The 19622-nt window shown below is 40.5% G+C and overlaps 1 protein-coding gene across 3 annotated transcripts in view; it reads right to left on the reverse strand.

Annotated features, from left to right (window-relative positions):
* Rasa2 (RAS p21 protein activator 2) overlaps positions 1 to 19622 on the reverse strand; it is a 51133-nt gene that overhangs the window by 6504 nt on the left and 25007 nt on the right. For 2 of the 3 annotated variants that reach the window (XM_090323535.1, XM_090323537.1), the window contains exons 8-19: positions 15851 to 15927; positions 14871 to 14972; positions 14105 to 14261; positions 13661 to 13809; positions 12387 to 12501; positions 12014 to 12088; positions 10678 to 10801; positions 6483 to 6589; positions 3300 to 3383; positions 2560 to 2637; positions 1179 to 1252; positions 637 to 746 (exon numbers count right to left, since the gene is read on the reverse strand). In XM_090323535.1, coding sequence (XP_090179661.1) covers positions 637 to 746; positions 1179 to 1252; positions 2560 to 2637; positions 3300 to 3383; positions 6483 to 6589; positions 10678 to 10801; positions 12014 to 12088; positions 12387 to 12501; positions 13661 to 13809; positions 14105 to 14261; positions 14871 to 14972; positions 15851 to 15927 — 1252 coding nt within the window. The remainder of the gene's footprint in view (positions 1 to 636; positions 747 to 1178; positions 1253 to 2559; positions 2638 to 3299; positions 3384 to 6482; positions 6590 to 10677; positions 10802 to 12013; positions 12089 to 12386; positions 12502 to 13660; positions 13810 to 14104; positions 14262 to 14870; positions 14973 to 15850; positions 15928 to 19622) is intronic. The other variant, XM_090323536.1, reaches the window with a different exon arrangement.

Consider the following 19622-nt stretch of genomic DNA (forward strand, 5'->3'; position numbering starts at 1 on the left):
TTAATTGGAAATAAGAGTCTCAGGTCCTTTTGTGCCCGGGCTGGCTTTGAACCTTGATCCTCAGATCTCAGCCTCCTGAATGCCTAGGATTACAAATGTGAGCCACTGGGCCTGACAGGCAGATGGCTTTCTTTACCCTAACAGCTTATTTGTGACAACATGCTTTTTGGGAGAAAAGCTATGGAGTCTTCCATCTTTGGCGTGGTTTGCCCAAGTGCCTCAATGGAGCTGACAGTTATACAGAGATCACAATCGGTGGCAGGATGGAGGTAAACCTTGGATGGGATTTCCAAACTACAGAAATATTCTCAGTTATTAGACAGCATCCTAACTGAGCTGATGGTTAAATACACTTTCAAGTTCTGAAGGACTGACGGAACTCCTTCTATACTAACTACTCAGCGGGTCTCACCAAGGAGTTTTAGAATATAGCACACAGTGAGTGGCCATTTTAACATTACAAAGAATCCAGTGCAAAACAACAATATTACAGTTTACTTCTAAAATATTTCTAAGTAATACTACTGTGAGAAATTATATACTATTAATAATATCATGACAGGAGTAATACAGGCACATTAACACACACACACACACACACACACACACACAAATAAAATAAAGCATAAACACAACTACCTGGCTGCTTGTGGTAGGTGAGCTCTCTGCTTGTTAGGCAGAACCATCGTTTCTTGAAATTCTTTTTTCCAATCCGAGTTCTTCCCTGAGCTCTTTTATACATCTCACTGCCAAAACAACAGATGTAAAGAGTTAGCTATAAGGACAAAGCCAGCTCATCTTAAAACAGAATTGTCCTTTGATGTTAAAGGGCATACATGGATATGGGAGGATATATTAGGTATATCCAAGTTTCCAGAATTAAAGGATTCATGTAGTATTTAAATTGTGCTCTTGAATAAAAAAAGGGTTAACTAAGTGGTTCCTTTTTAATTTCTAATAATAACCACTCTATAAATGAATACATATTGCTGCCAATTTTCTAAGTACTCCCTTGCAAGACAAAAAAGCGACTGTGGGCAGTAAGTCCTGTCCCTCTAATGTGAAGTTTTTATGATAGTGAAGATGACTTACTGGACAGAACAAAAACTCAGGCTTGCCTAACATTAAACCCAGACTCGGGGTGCTTCATGGCTTCCTATCAAGTTTAATTGCATTACCCTTCTTTCAGATGCACAGGCTCACTCGTACCACTGGACTCTTTAGTTTCTGTAGATGAAATTTCATCCAAGAACTGCAAGGAGGAAGTGAAGAAATATTACACTGTGCGGTTTAGGTAAAATATAACCAAAAATTTGTTTCTCTTCCATTGTCACTGATTACATGGACAAGTCTTCCATTCACTGATAAGGAATACACATAATACATCCAAAATGCTTGGCCTGAAGTGTTTTGGGCTTCAGGTGTATGCAAATATTTAGAATCCTACCCATAAAATTTTGAGAATATCTTAGGGATGGTAAGCAAGTCTAAATATAAAATTCACTGTTTTAACATATACTTTATATACAGCATTTTTTAGTGAACCTGAACTTTGACCTATTACATGAAGTAAGGTGTGGAATTTTCTACTGTGTCATCATGTCAGCATTCACAAGCATTTTGGATTAAGGATATCTATCCTATAAAACAAAACACATTTAGCTGCAAACATGTCCCATCAGTCAGTACTTCATTCAAGCCCAGTTTTGATATACTTCAAAATGAGTTCTCTTTACAAGATTTCCAGTTCTACTGAATTGCTATAGATTCTGTTTACATGAGTCAAGAAATTAAATATCATTTCAAAACATCCTCACTTTGGGAGCAGAGTCGTTTCTGTATGCTGTAGGTCTCATGTTAGGGTAATATATAGTATAGACATAACAGAACATTTTTAGTAACTTTCTTCTACATAGACAGCGTTCAGCACCTCTCATGGTGTTTTCCTATGGCAACTGATCTCTTACTATATAACAGGCATTGTAACTCGGAACCAGGGGTTCTAAACTGCAGGCAGTTGTGTCTTTCATAGGAGACTCAGCAATGTCTTCAGGCATTTCTGGGTCAGACTGAGACATACTACAGGCATTTAACCCAGCGATGCTGCCAAATACCTTACTATACATAGAATCGCACTTCACAGTCACCTATAATTCAGACTCAAATATCAACTGAGTCGTAGATAAAGACACTAACATAGCAGCTGTAGCTAAAACTAATTTCTATACTTCTACAGCTGAAATGTTAATAGCTTTGTAAAGAGAGAGAATGTGAGATGTAATGTTGTATCTACCATGCTGTATGATAGAAATGTTAGCATTTGCAAAATAAAACAACCATACCTTTTTTTTTTTTTTTGCCAGTCCTGGGCTTGAGCTCAGGGCCTGAGCACTGTCCTTGGACTTTCTCAAGGCTAGAGCTCTACCACTTGAGCCTCAGCACCACTTCCGGCTTTTTTTTTTCTATGTATGTGGTACCGAGGAATCGAACCCGGGTCTTCATGCATGCCAGGCAAACACTTTAACCACTAGGCCAAACTCCCGGCCCCCACAACCATACCTTTTTAACTGCTATAATGTATCCTTCTTCTTGAAACATTTTGAAAAATTCACACATGAATGTCTCTTTGAAGCTTGACTAAAAAAAAAAAAACAAAGAATTAAAAATGTTACATAGATCACTAAGGAAATAATGTCCTTTGTGTGTGTGTGCGTGCGTGCGCATGTGCCAGTCTTAGAGTATAAACTTAGGGTTTGGGCGCTGTCCCTGAGCTAGTAGGCAAGTGCTCTACCACTTGAGCCATACCTCCATTTCCAGCTTTTGGTGGCTAACTGAAGATAAGAGTCTCATACGCTTTCCTGCAGCCTAGCTTTGAATCTCAATCCTCAGATCTCAGCTTTCAGAGTAGCTAGGATGATAGGCTGAGTGGCACCAGGCTCTATATTGTGTTTTTTAAGGAAAGGAATAAGGGCTACAGATTCGATCACATAATCCACAGCTATAAGGTTTGCAGTTCAAGCCTTTTCAAAGCAATGTGGTGATTTTGCTGGTAAAGATAACTAGATGGATCCCACATCTCCTTCTTAAGATGCCTCCCCCCCCCCCGCCTGCCTCTCACCCCACTTTTGGGTACATCAGGTTAAGGAAATCTATCCTCTTTCACAGGTGACTAAGATATGACATCTGCCTAAAGGACAACTACAGCATCTGCACAGACACTCTATTCCAAAATACAGAAGCACTTAAATGAGGGAGAAGCATCACAGTGTGAAGGTAAAGTTAGAAATGAAGAGACATACCTTGCATTTGGACAGGCTCCCCCAGCTTCCCATAGTCTGAATTGTTTTTGAGATGAGAGTTAATGTCCGGATTGTCTGTGCATCCTAGACAATGTGAAAAGAGACCAAAATTCTTAAGTTTTCAAGAAACAGAATCACACGGTATGTAATAGAATAGGCTAATGGCTCTAAGAGTGACTCAAAAATACTTAGCCAACAGGTGGGGAATGTTGGCCTAGGGGTAGAGTGCTTGCCTAGCATGCATGAAGTCCTGGGTTTGATTCCTCAGTATCACATACACAGAAAAAGCTGAAAGTGGTGCTGTGGTTAGAGTGTTAGCCTTGAGCACAGAAAGGCTCAGGGAAAGTGCCCAGGTGCTGAATTCAAGCCTCAAGACAAGAAAAAAAAAAGTGCTGTTAACCCCAAATAGTTGTACAAGGGGTTACAATTTAACATGTCTGTCATTCTCCATCCTCCCAGATCCATTTCATAACATTACCACTGACAAGTGTAACTTAATACCACATATATACTGTTTAGTCATACTATGGCAGCTGGGATTACTGGGCAAATATAAATATAAATATGTAATTTTTTTTGGTATGGTGCTGGAGTTTGAACTCAGGTTCCTGAGTTTTCTAGGCAAGGCACTTGAGCCACACCCCTGCCTCCAGCCTTATATTCACTTCTGAAATGGTAGTGGTAGCTTTTTCTAGTTTGTAACTAAAATATGAGTTCAACATTTTTTGTGTTCAAGCTGCTTGTACAGCATACTTTATGTACCTTCTGCAGTTAGCTACTTTCAATTATGAAAAATGTAAACCTAAATTCAGACTGAGAAAGAAGCTGCCACACTGGCCACCTAGGATCTTACCAGAGGGGAACTCTGAGACTACTGCACATGTAAAGAGAATTTACAAGAATGGTCTCTCCCTGAGTCTCATAGACTTTAGTGCCCGGGCTGGCTTTGTCTCTTCTGTTAAGTTACACCATGCACAAAGCCTCATCATTTCAGCTCTTTCTCTAGAGTACCATCCTGAATTTCTCTAACTCTTCTTGAGCTCTCATTTGTCCTAGAAACTGTGTCATGTCTCAGAACACAGGTACCGAAAAAGATGCAGCCTTGCTCGTAAGGTGCTGACAGTTCCACATGCAAAGATTATTTAGTTATTTATTTGCCAATCCTGGGGCTTGAACTCAGGGTTTGGGCACTGTCCCTGACCTTCTTTGCTCAAGGCTAGCACTCTACCACATGAGCCACAGTGCCACTTCCTTCTCTTTCTGTTTATGTTGTACTGATAAATCAAACCCAGAACTTCATGCATGCTAGGCAAGCACTTTACCACTAAACCACATTCCCAGCCCAAAGTAGTGTTTGTAGTTAGAGAATGAATTAATTTCAACATGTTATAGGAATAAGGAATTCCAAGTGTACACACAAGGCAGAGTGGGAATTCTATTTATGCAAAAAAATACTGCTACCAAGCTTTCTCCAATCCAAGGTCTGGACGGCTCATGAACAAGAGGACACTGGTCCACTGCGGTAGCTGCAGTGGAAGAGAGAGTGCTGAGGTTCTGCTCTGTTCTGCCAATATGTGCAGCTGACCACTGAGGTAGACACTTAGAACCCAGCAAGTCCCCCACAAGCTATGATGCAATGGAGCAGCAAGTGTCCTCAGCAGTTACCCCAACACTGGCATGCCAGGGCTCAGCAGCATGTGGCAGATGACCAGCTCTTTGGTATCTATCTGCTTAGGGGATTGGAGGGCCAAGGATCTGAAGATGACCAAGTTTAGGATCCCACTTCAATCCTCCTCCCACGGAGTAGGGTTGTAATGGCCAAACTGTGTGAGTCTAGACGTCACTATACTGCCATGTCCTTCCTTATCTGTATATGGGATGACAAGAGAATTTGCTCCTACAGTTAACTATGAGGACTCAGTGAATTAAACATGAAAAGCAGAACCGGCCCAGAACAAAGCAAAACTAAAAAGATGGTGCCTGTTACGTTTTGTTACAGAAGTCATCAACTGAAAGCATTAGGAAATATAAAATGTGGGTGCCAGGAGGGTGGCCTAGTGGTAGAGTGCTTGCCTAGCATGCATGAAGTCCTGGGTTCAATTCTTCAGTACCACATACACAGAAAAAACCGGAAGTGGTGCTGTTGCCCAGGTAGAGTGCTAGCCTTGAGGAAAGCCCAAGGCAGTACTCATGCCCTGAGTTCAAGCCCCAGGATGGGGGGAAAAAAAAAAAACAGAAACATAAAACATGAAGTCAGCAAAAATAATTTAAACTATCAAGAGATAAGCATATAAATATATACAGTGGAAATTTAGATTTACGTAACTAAATGAGACTTCAAAACCAAAAGATTAGGGCTGGGAATGTGGCTTAGTGTTAAGAGTGCTTGCCCAGAATGCACAAAGCTCTGGGTTCAATTTCTCAGTACCAGATAAACAGAAAAAGCTGGAAGTGGCAATGTGGCTCAAGTGGCAGAGCGCTGGTGCTGGCCTGGAAAAGAGCTGGTGCTCATGCCTATCATTCTAACTACTCAGGAGGCTGAGATCCGAGGATGGCAGTTTGAAGTCAGCTGGGGTAAGAAAATCTGTGAGACTCTATTTCCAATCAAGTACCAGAAATGGCACTGTAGCTCAAGTACTAGAATGCTAACCTTGAGCAGAACAGCTCACAGACAGTGCTCAGGCCCTGTGTTCAAACCCTACAACCATACAACAACAAAATACAAAAAGCAAATTTCTGAGATTTTTAAGAGTCACAGAATGAACTACTTAGTAAACTAGGAAAGTAGGTTCTGTTAAATACTGCTGCTATCACAAACCTCTAACTAAATAAATAGAAACAAAACCAACTAATCAAAAAACAACAAAAATAGCAAAAGACTAAAACAAAACAAAAATTTAAAAAACCCTGTACTATGGAAATTTACAACATAATAGGGAAGAGATGATGAGCTCTTTTGTGCTCATCACCAGCTGTCAACCCTGCCAACATTTTCTCATACTTGTGAACGCTGGGCTAGCAATGAATGGAATTTTAGCCCTAAGTGAAGGTTGATACAATCAGGGAGAATGCCAAGAAAATCCAAGTATGAGTAACAAGAAAATACTGGCAAATAAAACTGGCTATCTTGTCTTCATTCTACTAACACTGAGAATGGAATAAAGCTTTGAGAAGAACACTTACTGGATGGTGAGGTCGCAAATGAAAAGTATGAGGTGACACTACGGCTACAGCAAAGAAACGCAGAAATACAAAGCTGCTCACGGCAGAATACTGAACATGAGGGTCATCTGCAGGAAAAAATGGTGAAATGTCATGCACGAAGATGATAAAGTAAAAAAAGAAATACCGAAGAAAACCAAAGCAAAACAACAACCAAACAAACAAAACAAAACAAAACTCCAAAAAACCAAAACAAAACATGTAAACCAAGGAGAAGCATATAATTTGTCTAGTAAGGACTGAGTTGATGAAGTGACAGTAATGTTTATAACTAAATCAAAAGAAAAAAATGCTAAAGAAAAAAAAACCCTAAAAAATGTAAGAAATGAAATGAAAAGCAAAGCTTGTAGGCTTTCAGAAATACCTTGATTTGAAAAATATCTCCTCATCTACAAGAGACAACCACAGAAGTGGCTCTAGCGCTACCCAGCGGCAAATGGAAACCCTCACAATAGGATGCATAGGATGCAGCAAAGTTGCCTTAGGTTCTTTTTTCAATTCCCCCCCTAAAAATCTTGATGCTCTTGAAGACTATACTGTGATGGTTATGCTGGCTGTCAACTTCATGACCTAGATAAGGTAGAATCATCTCCTGGAAGGCAGTGCCACAGAGATTAGCTTGTGAGGACATCTTACCAATCAACACATTAATGAATTCACAATGGGAATATACTGGGAGGTGCTGGGTCTGAGGGCGGTGGGTGCCATGAGAGAAGCAGGTTGCTGGGGCTATGCCTCTGAAGGGCTATCTTGGCTCTGCTCCCTTCCTGTCTCTTTTCTATGGTCCCTGGCTGTCATTAAATAAGCAACCTCATGGCCCATACTCCCACCATTATATTCTCCCTTGCCTCAGGCCCAAAGCAGTGGACTCAGCTGACCGTGGGTTGAACTTCCCAAACCATGAACCAAAGTAAATCTTTCCTCCTTTTAAATGGTTTCAGCAACAACAACAACAACAACAACAACAACAACAAAACTACTGTGCTATACAATAAAAACAATTGGGTAGACATCTCTCCTTTTCTAAAGCTCTCAACATTTCACACAAGATGTGCATGAACTGAAGGCTATGTGACTGATCACTCACCAACAACAGCTGCTACAGACTATAGAGTGAACACTTAACCAGAATTAGATGGCAGAGAAGCAGGTGATAAGGAAAAGAAACTCTGGATTTGCTTTGAGTTTTAACTTTGCTCACAGCTAGCACTCTACCACTTGAGAGCAACAGCTCCAGTCTAGCTTTTTAGCTGGTTAATTACAGATAGTCTCTTGGACTTTTCTTCCAAAACTGGCTTCAAATCCAGATCTTCAGATCATAGTCTCCCGAGTAGCTAGAATTAAAGGAGTGATACACCAATGTCTGGCTTGCCAATTACCCAATAGGTAACCAAAACAAAGTTACTTATTACTTTTGTTGTTGCTGTTGTTGGTTGTGGGACTTGAACTCAGGACTTAGGTGCTGTCTCTGAGCCTCTTTGTGCTCCAGGCTAGTGCTCTATCACTTGAGCCACAGTGCCAGTTCTGGTTTCTGGGTGGTTAATTGGATATAAAATTCTCATGGGGGGGCCGGGAGTTTGGCCTAGTGGTTGAGTGCTTGCCTAGCATGCACGAAGACCCAGGTTCGATTCCTTGGTACCATATACATAGAAAAAAGCCAGAAGTGGTGCAGACTCAAGTGGTAGAGCTCTAGCCTTGAGAAAGTCCAAGACAGTGCTCAGGCCCTGAGCTCAAGGCCAGGACTGGCAAAAAAAAAAAAAAAAAAAAAAGAGTCTCACAGGGACTTTTATGCCTGAGCTGACTTTGAACTGCTATTCTTAGATCTCAGACTCCTAAGTAGCGCCTGGGTATATGTGTTATTCCTTATAATATTTGCTTCTTGTTGGCTATATTCATACTCCCATGGTAATGAGAACAAGTGATAGTATATGCAAATAATTTATGGCAATAAAGTTATCAATAGTCTACTGAGGAGATAACGGTTAAGCCAACAAAAAGATAATTAAAGAAATACAGCTGAACTTATGTGTGTTAGATCATTTATAGAAATTAAAACAGTTAAAGTATATTGAAGGCCAATATCATTTGGATGTATTGAGGGCAATGACTTGTACTTGGGCATGGGAAGAGGCCAGGGTCTGAGATCCAGCTTACCTTGTAGCTGACCATGGTAAAAATTCAATCTCTTTCTCTATTTCTTTCTTTTTTTTTTTTGGCAAGTCCTGTTCCTTGAACTCAGGGTCTGAGCACAGTTCCTGAGTTTCTTTTGCTCAAGATTAGTCAACTAAGCCACAGGGCCACTTCTGGCCTTTTCTGTTTATGTGGTACTGAGGAATCAAACCCAGGGCTTCATGCATGCTAGGAAGCACTCTACCATGAGGCCACATTCTCAGACTACTTTAGTTTTATTCATGTCTTTTCTCCTTCTCTCTTCCCCCTTCCCTTCTTCCTTCAAAGCTGGAGTTTGAGGGGAAGTGGGGAAAAATAAAGGAAGGGGTAACAGTGAGCAAGAAGCTCACAACCTGACTTATGGAACTGTAAATGTTTTTGTATAACTAATCATCATCATCACCATCATCATCATCATCATCACCATCACATCATCATCATCACCATCATCACCATCATCATCATCACCACCATAATCATCATCTACATCATCATCATCATCATCATCATCATCATCAACACAACCAAGCACTTGCTAGAAAGGTACTTTACCACTTGAGCCTCAGCCCACTAGGTTTCATTATGCACTAAAGGGAGCAGCCATGACCTAGAGTAGAGCTGAAGATGACCAGGCTGAAGCAGCACTTGTCTGCGCAATGTACTTGATGTGTATATCATGGTCTAACTTGCTATTTAAAAATACGTTTTAGCTGGGTTGCCGGTGGCTCATGCCTGTAATCCTAGCTACTCAGGAGGTTGAGATCTGAGGATTAAGGTTCAAAGCCAGCCCGGGGAACTAAAGTCTCTGAGACTCTTATTTCCAATTAACCACTAGAAAATCAGAAGTGGTGCAGAGGCTCAAGGGATAAGGCAGTAGTAGCCTTGAGCTGAAGAGCTCAGTGACAGCACCCAGGCCTAGAGTTCAAGTCCCATGATGGACCAAAAAAAAAAACAATTCTTTTTATCAGCATTTCCTTTTCCTATAATGTTTCTGCTTTTATTTCTGCCATAAAGACTATAGTTATTTATAGTTAAATGGCTATATATCTTCAGTATAGCTAGCCCAAAATATCTAGATCTCAATTTGTAAGTTGCTTATACCATTTATTTTCATACTGAGTAAGTTAGGCAGAGGAACATATAGAAACACACATTTAGAAGAACACAATAATACAGTAAAATTTCTTCTGGTGGCTACAAAGATAAACAGTATTTCAGACAGCTGGCCAAAATGACTAATTTAAGTAGCTGCTTTACCCTTCCCCCTACTTTGATAGAGGAAGATCTAGAAAGATAACTATAGCATGCTCATTTACCTACCAGAAATATATTAAAATTAAGAGCAACTGTGGCAGTGATAGCTATCTTGCTTCATTAAAGCACAAGTTAGGGGCCAGAAGTTTGGCTTAGTGGCAGAGTGCTTGTCTTGCATGCACAAAGACCTGGGTTTAGTTCCTCTGTACAACATACAGAGAAAAAGCCAGAAGTGGTGGTGTGGCTCAAGTGGTAGAGCTCTAGCTTTGAGAAAGCCCAAGGACAGTGCTCAGGCCCTGAGTTCAAGCCCCAGAACTGGCAAAAAAAAAAAAAAAAAAAAAAAAAAAAAAACCCAACCCCCCCACCAGTGAGCTTTCCCTCAGAATTCCATGTACTGTACTGAAAACTATCTAATATTTAAGAATATTTCACAAGACACTGGCCTTCTAAGCTGCCAGGTCTAGTAAAGTGCATAGAACTAAACACTAACACTACTGGGATATATACAATTGGAAAAACAGCTGACACAATTAACAAAGACATTTTAAAAATTGTATTTAATAACCCCAAGCATATGATATGATGCCTTATGGAAAAGCTAGTACCATTTTGAAAAACTGTTGCAATACTAAATGTTTCTTTATAGAAACAATGTTCCTTATACAAACATTTCATATAAACCAAGCAGAATTGATCCCTGTATTGTAGAGAAAGTAAAGAGCAAGGTACTTACTCGGAAACCTCTGTGCGGCCATCTGCCTCAGAGAGTAGAAGATGTCACACATTACCGTAGGGCAGCTCATGCTAGACTTCACAATTGTGCTGAACAACTTGTCCACATAATAGCGCAGATTCTCCTGAAGGATTTAAAGAAGCAAGCATTAAGATCCTGACTCTACACACCTTCAACAGCCTTTATGGGGAAAAAAAAATTACAAAGCTACTCTCAAGAAATGTAACATGGCTTCCCCTTCCCAAACTCATTCAGTTCCACAGCATTGTCACTCTCTTCTAATGTGATTACATTCACATCAGCACCAACAGAGAATACGTGGTAGAAAGATAATTTCTCAGACACAGGGGCACCAGGACACTGTAACTGGTACCTTGTTGTCTTCACACTAAGGCTTCTCTCAGAGACAACTAAAAGTACTGACTTGAGAAAACCTCTATGCCACCTAACATGCTCAGAGGGATGGCAGAGGGAGAGTTAAAGGATCTGACTAGATATAAACAAAATCTATTGTTATTACTGCAGCCAAGAACGAAAAACAGGTGAGGTTGTGGAATATGCCTATATTCCTGGCTACTTGGGAGGCAGAGGCAAAAAGGTTGTGGTATGAGGCCAGTTTGGGCAAAATTCGTGAGACATCTTAAAGGGGGAGGAGGGATAAAAGAGAGAGGAAAAGGGCCGGGAGTTTGGCCTAGTGGTTAAAGTGCTTGCCTAGCATGCATGAAGACCCGGGTTCGATTCCTTGGTACCACATACATAGATAAAAGCCAGAAGTGGTGCTGAGTCTCAAGTGGTAGAGCTCTAGCCTTGAGAAAGTCCAAGGACAGTGCTCAGGCCCTAAGCTCAAGCCCAGGACTGCCAAAAAAAAAAAAAAAAGAGAGAGAGGAAAAGAAAAGGACTGGGGCTTCAGCTTAATTGGCGGAGCACTTGCTAAGCAAGCCTAAATCCAGAGTTTAATCCCCAGTACCACAAAAAAAGCTTTTTTAAAAAAGTGAAACCATGGGCCACAGGCACGTGGCCTAGTGGTAGAGGGCTTGCCTAGCATGCATGAAGCCCTGGGTTCGATTCTCTGGTACCACATACATAGAAAGAGCCAGAAGAGGTACTGTAGTTCAAGTGGTAGAGCACTAGTTTTGAGAAAGCCCAAGGACAGCGCTCAGATCCTGAGTTCAAGCAAAAAAAAAAATAAAGTGAAACCACTTAGTATGTAACATGGCCAGGATCAGCTGGACAGGGGAGGCTGAGGGCTTTCTCCTAACAGCAGCGTGCATACAGTGTGCACAGAGACCTGGACAACACTGAGGTCAATTTCAGGGCAGTTATAACAGGAACATACCTTGTTATTTTCTACGTTATCTCCCTCTTTTAATTTAATAGGATCAATTTCACAGGATTTTGAGGATTCACAGATCTGGAAAATACATGTATTTCATTTAATGACAAAAATAAAAAGAACTTTTTATCTTTCTGATGTTAATTATAATTAAAACTTTACTACTCAAGTTAAAAAATCCTTGACCACAGACAGTATGTATAAAGTACATAATACATGCAGATTTCTAAAGAACTCGCCAAAAACCATTTCTCATACCCTTAAACCTGTAAGACAGAAGGGGTTTTGCTAACACATGAATGGAGACGAGGCGCATCACCACCTGGGAAAAGCAAGACTACAAGATGCCACCGATTCCTTAGCAGCAGTGTTATACCTCGTCTAGAGTAGACTTCAAAGTCACTTTCAGGTAGTGACCACCCACCACTTTCATCATCTCATCCAGACATCGGGTAGCCAGAGAATTTCCTCTAAAAATGGTGTTGGCATCTCTGAAATAGACACAGAAATGTTGACAGTGAGTGCAGGAGAAAATAAAATGGGAAAGGCCCTTGGCTTTGGTGAGATAGTTTTAGTAACTTTTGCCACTGAATTAGAAGTATTACTATTAAGTTTCTCAAACCTACCAAAAATAGGTGGAAATGTACATTCAGTGGGATGTGGAAGCCCACACATGGGGGGCTGAGGCAGGAGGCTCTTATGTTCAAGATACTGTCTTCAAACAAAAACAAAAGCCAACACCATAATACCGTACTTTCAGAAACCAAGCAGTATTCTTTTCAGAGGGTCTTACGTGAAATTAGTATTTGTTTCAGCCATTGCTTTGTTTGCCAAGTTCATATAACTGATAATGTGATTTACAAGATAATGATCATGATGAATGCTGGAGGCTCATGCCTGTAAACCTAGCTATTCAGGAGGCTGAGATCTGAGGATCACAGTTCAAAGCCAGCCTGGGCATGAGAGTCTATGAGACTCATCTCCAATTAACCACCAGAAAACTGGAAGTGGCACTGTGGCGTAAAATGGTTGAGCGCTAGCCTTGAGCAAAAATGCTCAGGGACAGCAACCAGGCCCGGAGTTCAAGTCCCATGACCGACCCCACCCCCGCCCCCAAAAGATACAGATCATAGAATATCCTCCCCAAAGAAGCTGTTTTTCCTCCTCTTCCTCTTCATCCTCTTCCTTCTCCTCCTCCTCCTCTGGTCACGGGGCTTGAATTTGGCCTGGGTGCTGTCCCTGAGCTCTTCAGCTCAAGGCTACCACCTTACCCTTGAGCCAAGTCACACACTTCCCCTTTTCTAGAGGTTAATTGGAGATAAGAGTCTCAGGTCCTTCTGTGCCCAGGCTGGCTTTGAACCTTGATCCTCAGATCTTAGCCTCCTGAGTAGCTAGGATTACAGATGTGAGCCACCTCGCCCTGCACTATTCTATTTTTTAACAAATAGCCTGGTATATTTTGATAAAAATAAATGGAGCATCAGGAAAAAAAGGCACTATCTTTAGCTACCTGCTAAGTAGTGCTATAATATAGCCTACAACATGTTCAGTAAGGTAGCTGACACAACAGAACTCAAGATCAGAAAACAGCTGTAAAACTAAATTCCACTTTGACAACAGAGTCAACATTTAATAGGATACAACGCTTACTGGGTATCCTTCAAGTCTAATTCAGCCACAGCGGTGACAAAAGGAACAAGTTTATCATGGTGCAGCAGCAATCGTACAAGGGGCAAAACAGCGTCATTTTTATCTCGACATATTTCACCCAAAATGTAAGCAGCTGAGGCAGATATTGGCTAGAATACAGAAAAGGAGAAAACAAGTACAGAATTAAAGAAACATGATTATATGCTCAATCACCAATCTGCAAAAGTAATTCATGTATGCTTATCATTTATGACTTATATGAAATATTTCATCTTCAAACTTCCTATTAGAGATCAAGTATATAAGTATATAATACTCTGGCTTAGAGAGATTGAATACACAAACAGTTCTAGTAAGATTCGATGCTCTAAAATCTTCTTTATTGGTTATAGAATGATTAGCCTTTTTGTATTAAATCATCCACTTGGAGAAGTTTTCAAGTACCTGAACATCTGGTGATTTTAGCAGCACGGTTTTTAAAGGACCATAGTACTCCGAAGGCAGCACATAATCTTCTGTGTAGCATATGTTCAATCGAAGAGATCCCAAGTCGTCACTTTTAGATGACTTGTTGCCATTATCTCTAGGCTGTAGCAAATACCTAAGTAAAGACAGAACCGATTTCCTGTGATGGGCAGCAAATATACAGCCAATGGAATAGATGACTAAATACGTCATCAAAAAAAAAAAAAAACAACAAAAAACTGGGGGGCCAGGCGCAGTAGCTCACATCTGTAATCCTACCTACTAAGGAGGCTGAGCTCTGAGGATCACGGTTCAAACCCAGCTGGGGCACTAAATAACGTGACACTCTTATCTCCAATTAATCACTAGAAAACAGGAAGTGGGACTGTGGCTCCAGGGATAGGGCAGTAGCTTTGAGCTGAAGAGATCAGGGAAAGCGCCTAGGCCCAGAGTTCAAGACCCAGAATGCACTAAAACAAGAACAAAAACAAAAACAAAAACTGGGGGACCAGGAGTTTAGCCTAGTGGTAGAGTGCTTGCCTAGCATACACAAAGACCCGGGTTCAACTCCTCAGTACCACATACATAGAAAAAAAAGCCAGAAGTGGTACTGTGGCTCAAGTGGTAGAGTGCTAGTTATTCCTCAGCAAATTTAAAAGATATTCACAGTAAGCATTTATTTGCATATACACTGTATTGAACAGGATTAAATTATAAAGTTCACTAGAGTGTTATTTCTTTTTACCAGGCTTGATGAGAAGAATCATTTCTTAACACATTCACAGGAACCTTAATCTCACCCAGGAAAACATCTTGGACCAGATTCCCATTATTCCACAAGTCGATCCTGAAAAACCAAGCCCCAGTTTTATTTTTTTTCTTTTTGTAAGCAATGTGTAAGAGAAAAACTACACTGACAAATAGCTTGAAAATACTTTTGATTACTAAATTAATTTTACATGCTTCAAAGCAAGAGATGTTAGCATTGTCATATACTTCCCTTTCCAGACTAAGGAATCAAAACACTACTGGTAGCTTTTATTTAAAAAGTTTTGTTTGAAAAGCAACAATTCTAAATACTATAAAGGAAGGCATTTAAGTTTTAGTGTGAAGTCTAGGCTTGTTTTTTGTTTTTTAAGCCCGAAGCAATAAGGACAACAGAGCTGTTGTGCTGAATATGATCAAAGAAATCAACAAGACCACAGTTGCTCTCTTGATTAGAAATCATTAGCATGTAGACATAGGGGATTTTCAAAAGCAGATCACCTGACTACCCCAAGCACATGATTAATATGCCCTTTAGATGAACACACTGTGAACACCACACCTACACATGCATTTGCAAAAAAAATTTTACTTTCCAGAACAGCATAGATATTTAAGGCCTGGAAGTTATCACAAACTTCAAACGCATGCAGCCTGTTGAATTATCTTCTTACCTCACTGAAATTTCTGATAGTCAGCAGATATGTTAAGGAGAATAGAAAAGTTATTTCTAAATTGGCTTGGATGTCATTGTTTTTCTGTTCATTATAGTATGATCCAAATATTTAAGAAACAAAGAAAAACTAAACATACAACAGAATAGGTGAAAATGAAGTTGGTTTTTACAAAATAAATTGACTACTTCTGCACAGAAATGGAGGTTTGTGAAGGGACAATTTGGATCTAACACAGATCCAAGTTTCACTAATCAGCTTTTTATAAAAACCCTAAGGTACTTACCTAATTTCTAGCTTTTCAATGTCCTCCTCTTCTACCTGGAACTGAGACTTTCTGGTATAACTACTGGATCGCGTAACCTATAAACAAAATACTTTAGCAAACAATTTTTAAAGTAGTTTTTTTCCCTACATGAATGTAAAAATAAGTATTCCTAAAATATTCAATTATAAACATAAATACAGTAAAGTGCTGCAGTAATATTTTTACCTAAGACTAATAAGCAAAGTATGCTATGGAGGTTGGCAGGAAGGTAGAAAAAAAAGGTAATGTGAAACTACTTTAAAAGCATCCTCGTTGCTGTCCCATCCCTGTCCTCTTGGCAGGGAGCAACACCAGGCTCTCTTTGTTGGCCATTCATGGAACTAAAACACTGTATTTCTGTGCAGTTGCACTTGCTAAAGATGTTTTAAACACTTCGTTACATTTCCTAAGACAACAGTACTACTTCTGTTTCCTCCTTGTGTAGTTGAACACAGCAGGGCCACTGACAGACAGTTCCCCATTGCCATCCACCTGAACACACTGCCTGCACCCTCAGTGAGCTCCGTGAGCTGCCTCAACCTCTTCTTAAGCAGGGGATGAGAGGACTCTCCTCTTTTTCTAAGACTGCCCACAGTTAGTATGTAATAAACATGCAGTAAGCATTCAATCTATTTTAATTACAACTTTATCAGCTTGTTTACCTCATTCAGGTCTAAGAAAAATCATCCCTTTAAATTATGGTCCTCTTATATCACTTTTTTCCCTCAGATAAGTAGCTTAAAATCATAATTCAGCCCACAGCTTATACATCCCCACTGCCCACTCATGGCAGGAATTCCTTCTATCTGGCTACTGCACAGATCACCTAAAACCTCTCTCTACATAACCAAATCTGATGATCAACTCTTACTTCTTACCGTCTTCAATCTCTTTCTCTAACCCAATCATATACTCTAGGCTCCTTTCCCAGAACACTTCTTGCTAGCTTTACCTGGGGATTATCCTGCCAAGTTTTTGCTGCTGTTTTTTTTTTTTTTCCTTAGAACTTACAAAAATGGGTATCCTCTAGGCTATCTTTCAGTTTGTACTAAATAACAAGTTGGAGATGCCCAGTGCACTAAGGTTACACAGTACCCTCACGGCCACTGTTGTCTTGTTCACTAGGATGTTGCTGTGGGCCAGGCAGGGCTAGTTTATTTTCCTCATCTTCAAAATGATGAAACTCAAGTACAGAAATGAAGTGACGTTCGCAAAGCAGAATACTTAGGAGCTGGCTAAACTTTTCCCCTCTACTTCTTTGGCTTTCCCGACTCTTTGTAAAAATATCTTATATCTTATATTTCAGTCTCTAAGGAGGTTTTAAACTTATTCAATTTTAAGGCCCAATCTCAACCATTTTCTTCTTCTTAATCCTTCCACTAGACCTATCTCCTTTTCCTCTATATTTGGTCTCTTGCAGTATCTTTATCAGCCTTCTCTATTTCTATCTTTCTTTCATAGATAGATCCCTCGAGTCTTTTCTTTTTTTTAAACCCCTACACGGCAGCTACCTCTTCATCTCAGCTCTCGCCCCAAGATGTCTGGCCCCACGGATCGTGGACTCACGCTTCCCACAACATTGCATTTACTCTGATCATTTCCTGGTTCAAAAACATTCAGTGGTGAAAATTAAAGACACTCCAGCCACGCACTGGAAGGGTTTATCAGCTGGTCCTATACCAATCTAACCTAGTTCCTTTTATTTTGCTTTTAAAAAAGCCTAGTTAAACCACTAAACGAATAAAAGTTTATTCTTTGCACATAACATTGGTTTTTTTGTTACTTGTTTGTTTTGTTTTTGTCTCTGTGCCAAAATGTACCTTCTCTGTAATATTCTCTTCCCGCTTAAGAAAATATAAGCTGGAGCTGAGCTCAGTGGCTCATGCCTATCTATAATCCTAGCTACTCAGAGGCTGAGATCTAAGGATCAAGGTTCAAAGCCAGTCCAGGCACAAAGACTTGAGACTCTTTATCTTCAACTAACCTCTAGAAAAGGGGAAGTGGGGCTTGGCTCAAGGGTAGGGTGGTAGCCTTGAGCTGAAGAGCTCAGGGAGAGAGCCCAGGAGGAGTTCAAGCCTCACCACTAACTTAAAAAAAAAAAAAAAAGAAAGAAAGAAAATATAAGCTGGGCGCTGGTAACTCTTGCTTATAAGCCTAGTTATGCAGAAGGCTGAGATCTGAAGCCAACCGGGCAAAAAAGTCCAAGAGGCTCTCATCTCCAATAAACTACTCAAAAAGGCTGAAAGTGGCACTGTGGCTCAGGCAGTAGTGTTAGCCTTGAGCAGAAGCAGCTCAGCGACAGTACCCAGGCCGTCAGTTCAAGCCCCAGGACCAGAAAAAAAAATCTAGTTTTCCTGCAATCCCTCCAGCCCTTCCCTAAGCACCTCAGCTCTAGTCATAGGGCACGTTAGTGACATGTACACAGGCGTACATGTTGGGCTTCCTGTCTCTTGCTCTGGCTGCACTGAATCCTATCTATTTTCCTAACCAGACCAACCAAGGGCATACTGAATAAATGTGTTACGGCCTAATAGGTTCTTTTGGTAATAAAGCAACCAGGTCAGGCCTAGATTTTCAAAAAGCCATCTCCTTGTTACAAAGCCCAACAAAACGTAGCAGATTCCATCTCATCTGAGGTGTAAAAGTATATAGACCAACAGGAAATGTGATTACCTTTGGTCAGTAGCTCTTTGGTCAGTAGCTGCCTGGTTTTCTCCAGGTGAGAAGTAATAGTCCTTGGTATGTATAGAACAACCTCATCAAGTCCTCAGTCAGGAAATGGAAAAGTCTCACTTGGTACATTTTCTTTTCTTTTTTTCTCCCTTGCTTCCACCCCCACAGTTTCCTATTTCACTTTTGGCATTTTCTTCAGCCTGCACTCCTTTATTAAAGTACAGTGATCAGGTATGCCTATAGAGGTAACCTAGTGTTTTCTCTGCACTAAAAAACACAAGGGAAACATGCATGAAGAAAAAGCGTAAAAGGCAACTCCTCTTTTGTCAAACTTTTTTTCATCTGTTAATATCAACTATGACACATTCCACGATCTTGAAGGACTTAAGAAATGCTCTAAAGTAAAAAAATAAAAACTATTTTGGGGATAACTTTGAGGCAGCTGAAGAGCTTCTTGAAAATCAAAACTCTTTGGGTGATATCAGTGGCTCACTCCTGTAATCCTCAGGAGGCTGAGATCTGAGGACTGCAGTTCAAAGCCAGACCAGGCAGGAAACTCCATGAGACTCTAATCTCCAATAAACTACTAAAGCCAGAAGTATGGCTCAAACACTAGAGTGCTTACCTTGAGCAAAACAAGTTCAGGGACAGTGCCCAGGCTCAAAGTTCAAGGCCCAGGACCATCCAAACAAACAAAAATAAAAGCACGTATACATGTATCTACAGAGTTAGACTGAAAAGAACTTAGTAATAAGTCTCTACACATATATTATTTCATATTCTCAAAGGGTTCTCACATGTTTGCATCAGTATAAAAACCTTGGGTTGGGTATGGCTGCTACTATTTTCCCTTCCAAGATCTACCCATTTATAAAATAAGAAATCTGAACCTCACTTTTAGTGGTTTGATTCAAAGTCAACTGGGACTAGCTCTCAGACTTGCCCCATCTAAGGCTTCTTTCCCTAGTGAGCTTACATGGAGTGCTGCAGGGACCCTGTGGTCCATGTGTACTGGGTGGGGAGGGAAGAGTGTGAAAATGGGAATGGCTGCACAGGGATCCAACCCCAGTCTCTACTT

This window comes from Megascapheus bottae, chromosome 32 (assembly GCF_031878675.1).
Source record: "Megascapheus bottae isolate mThoBot1 chromosome 32, mThoBot2.hap1, whole genome shotgun sequence".
Classification (NCBI taxonomy): Eukaryota; Metazoa; Chordata; class Mammalia; order Rodentia; family Geomyidae; genus Megascapheus; species Megascapheus bottae.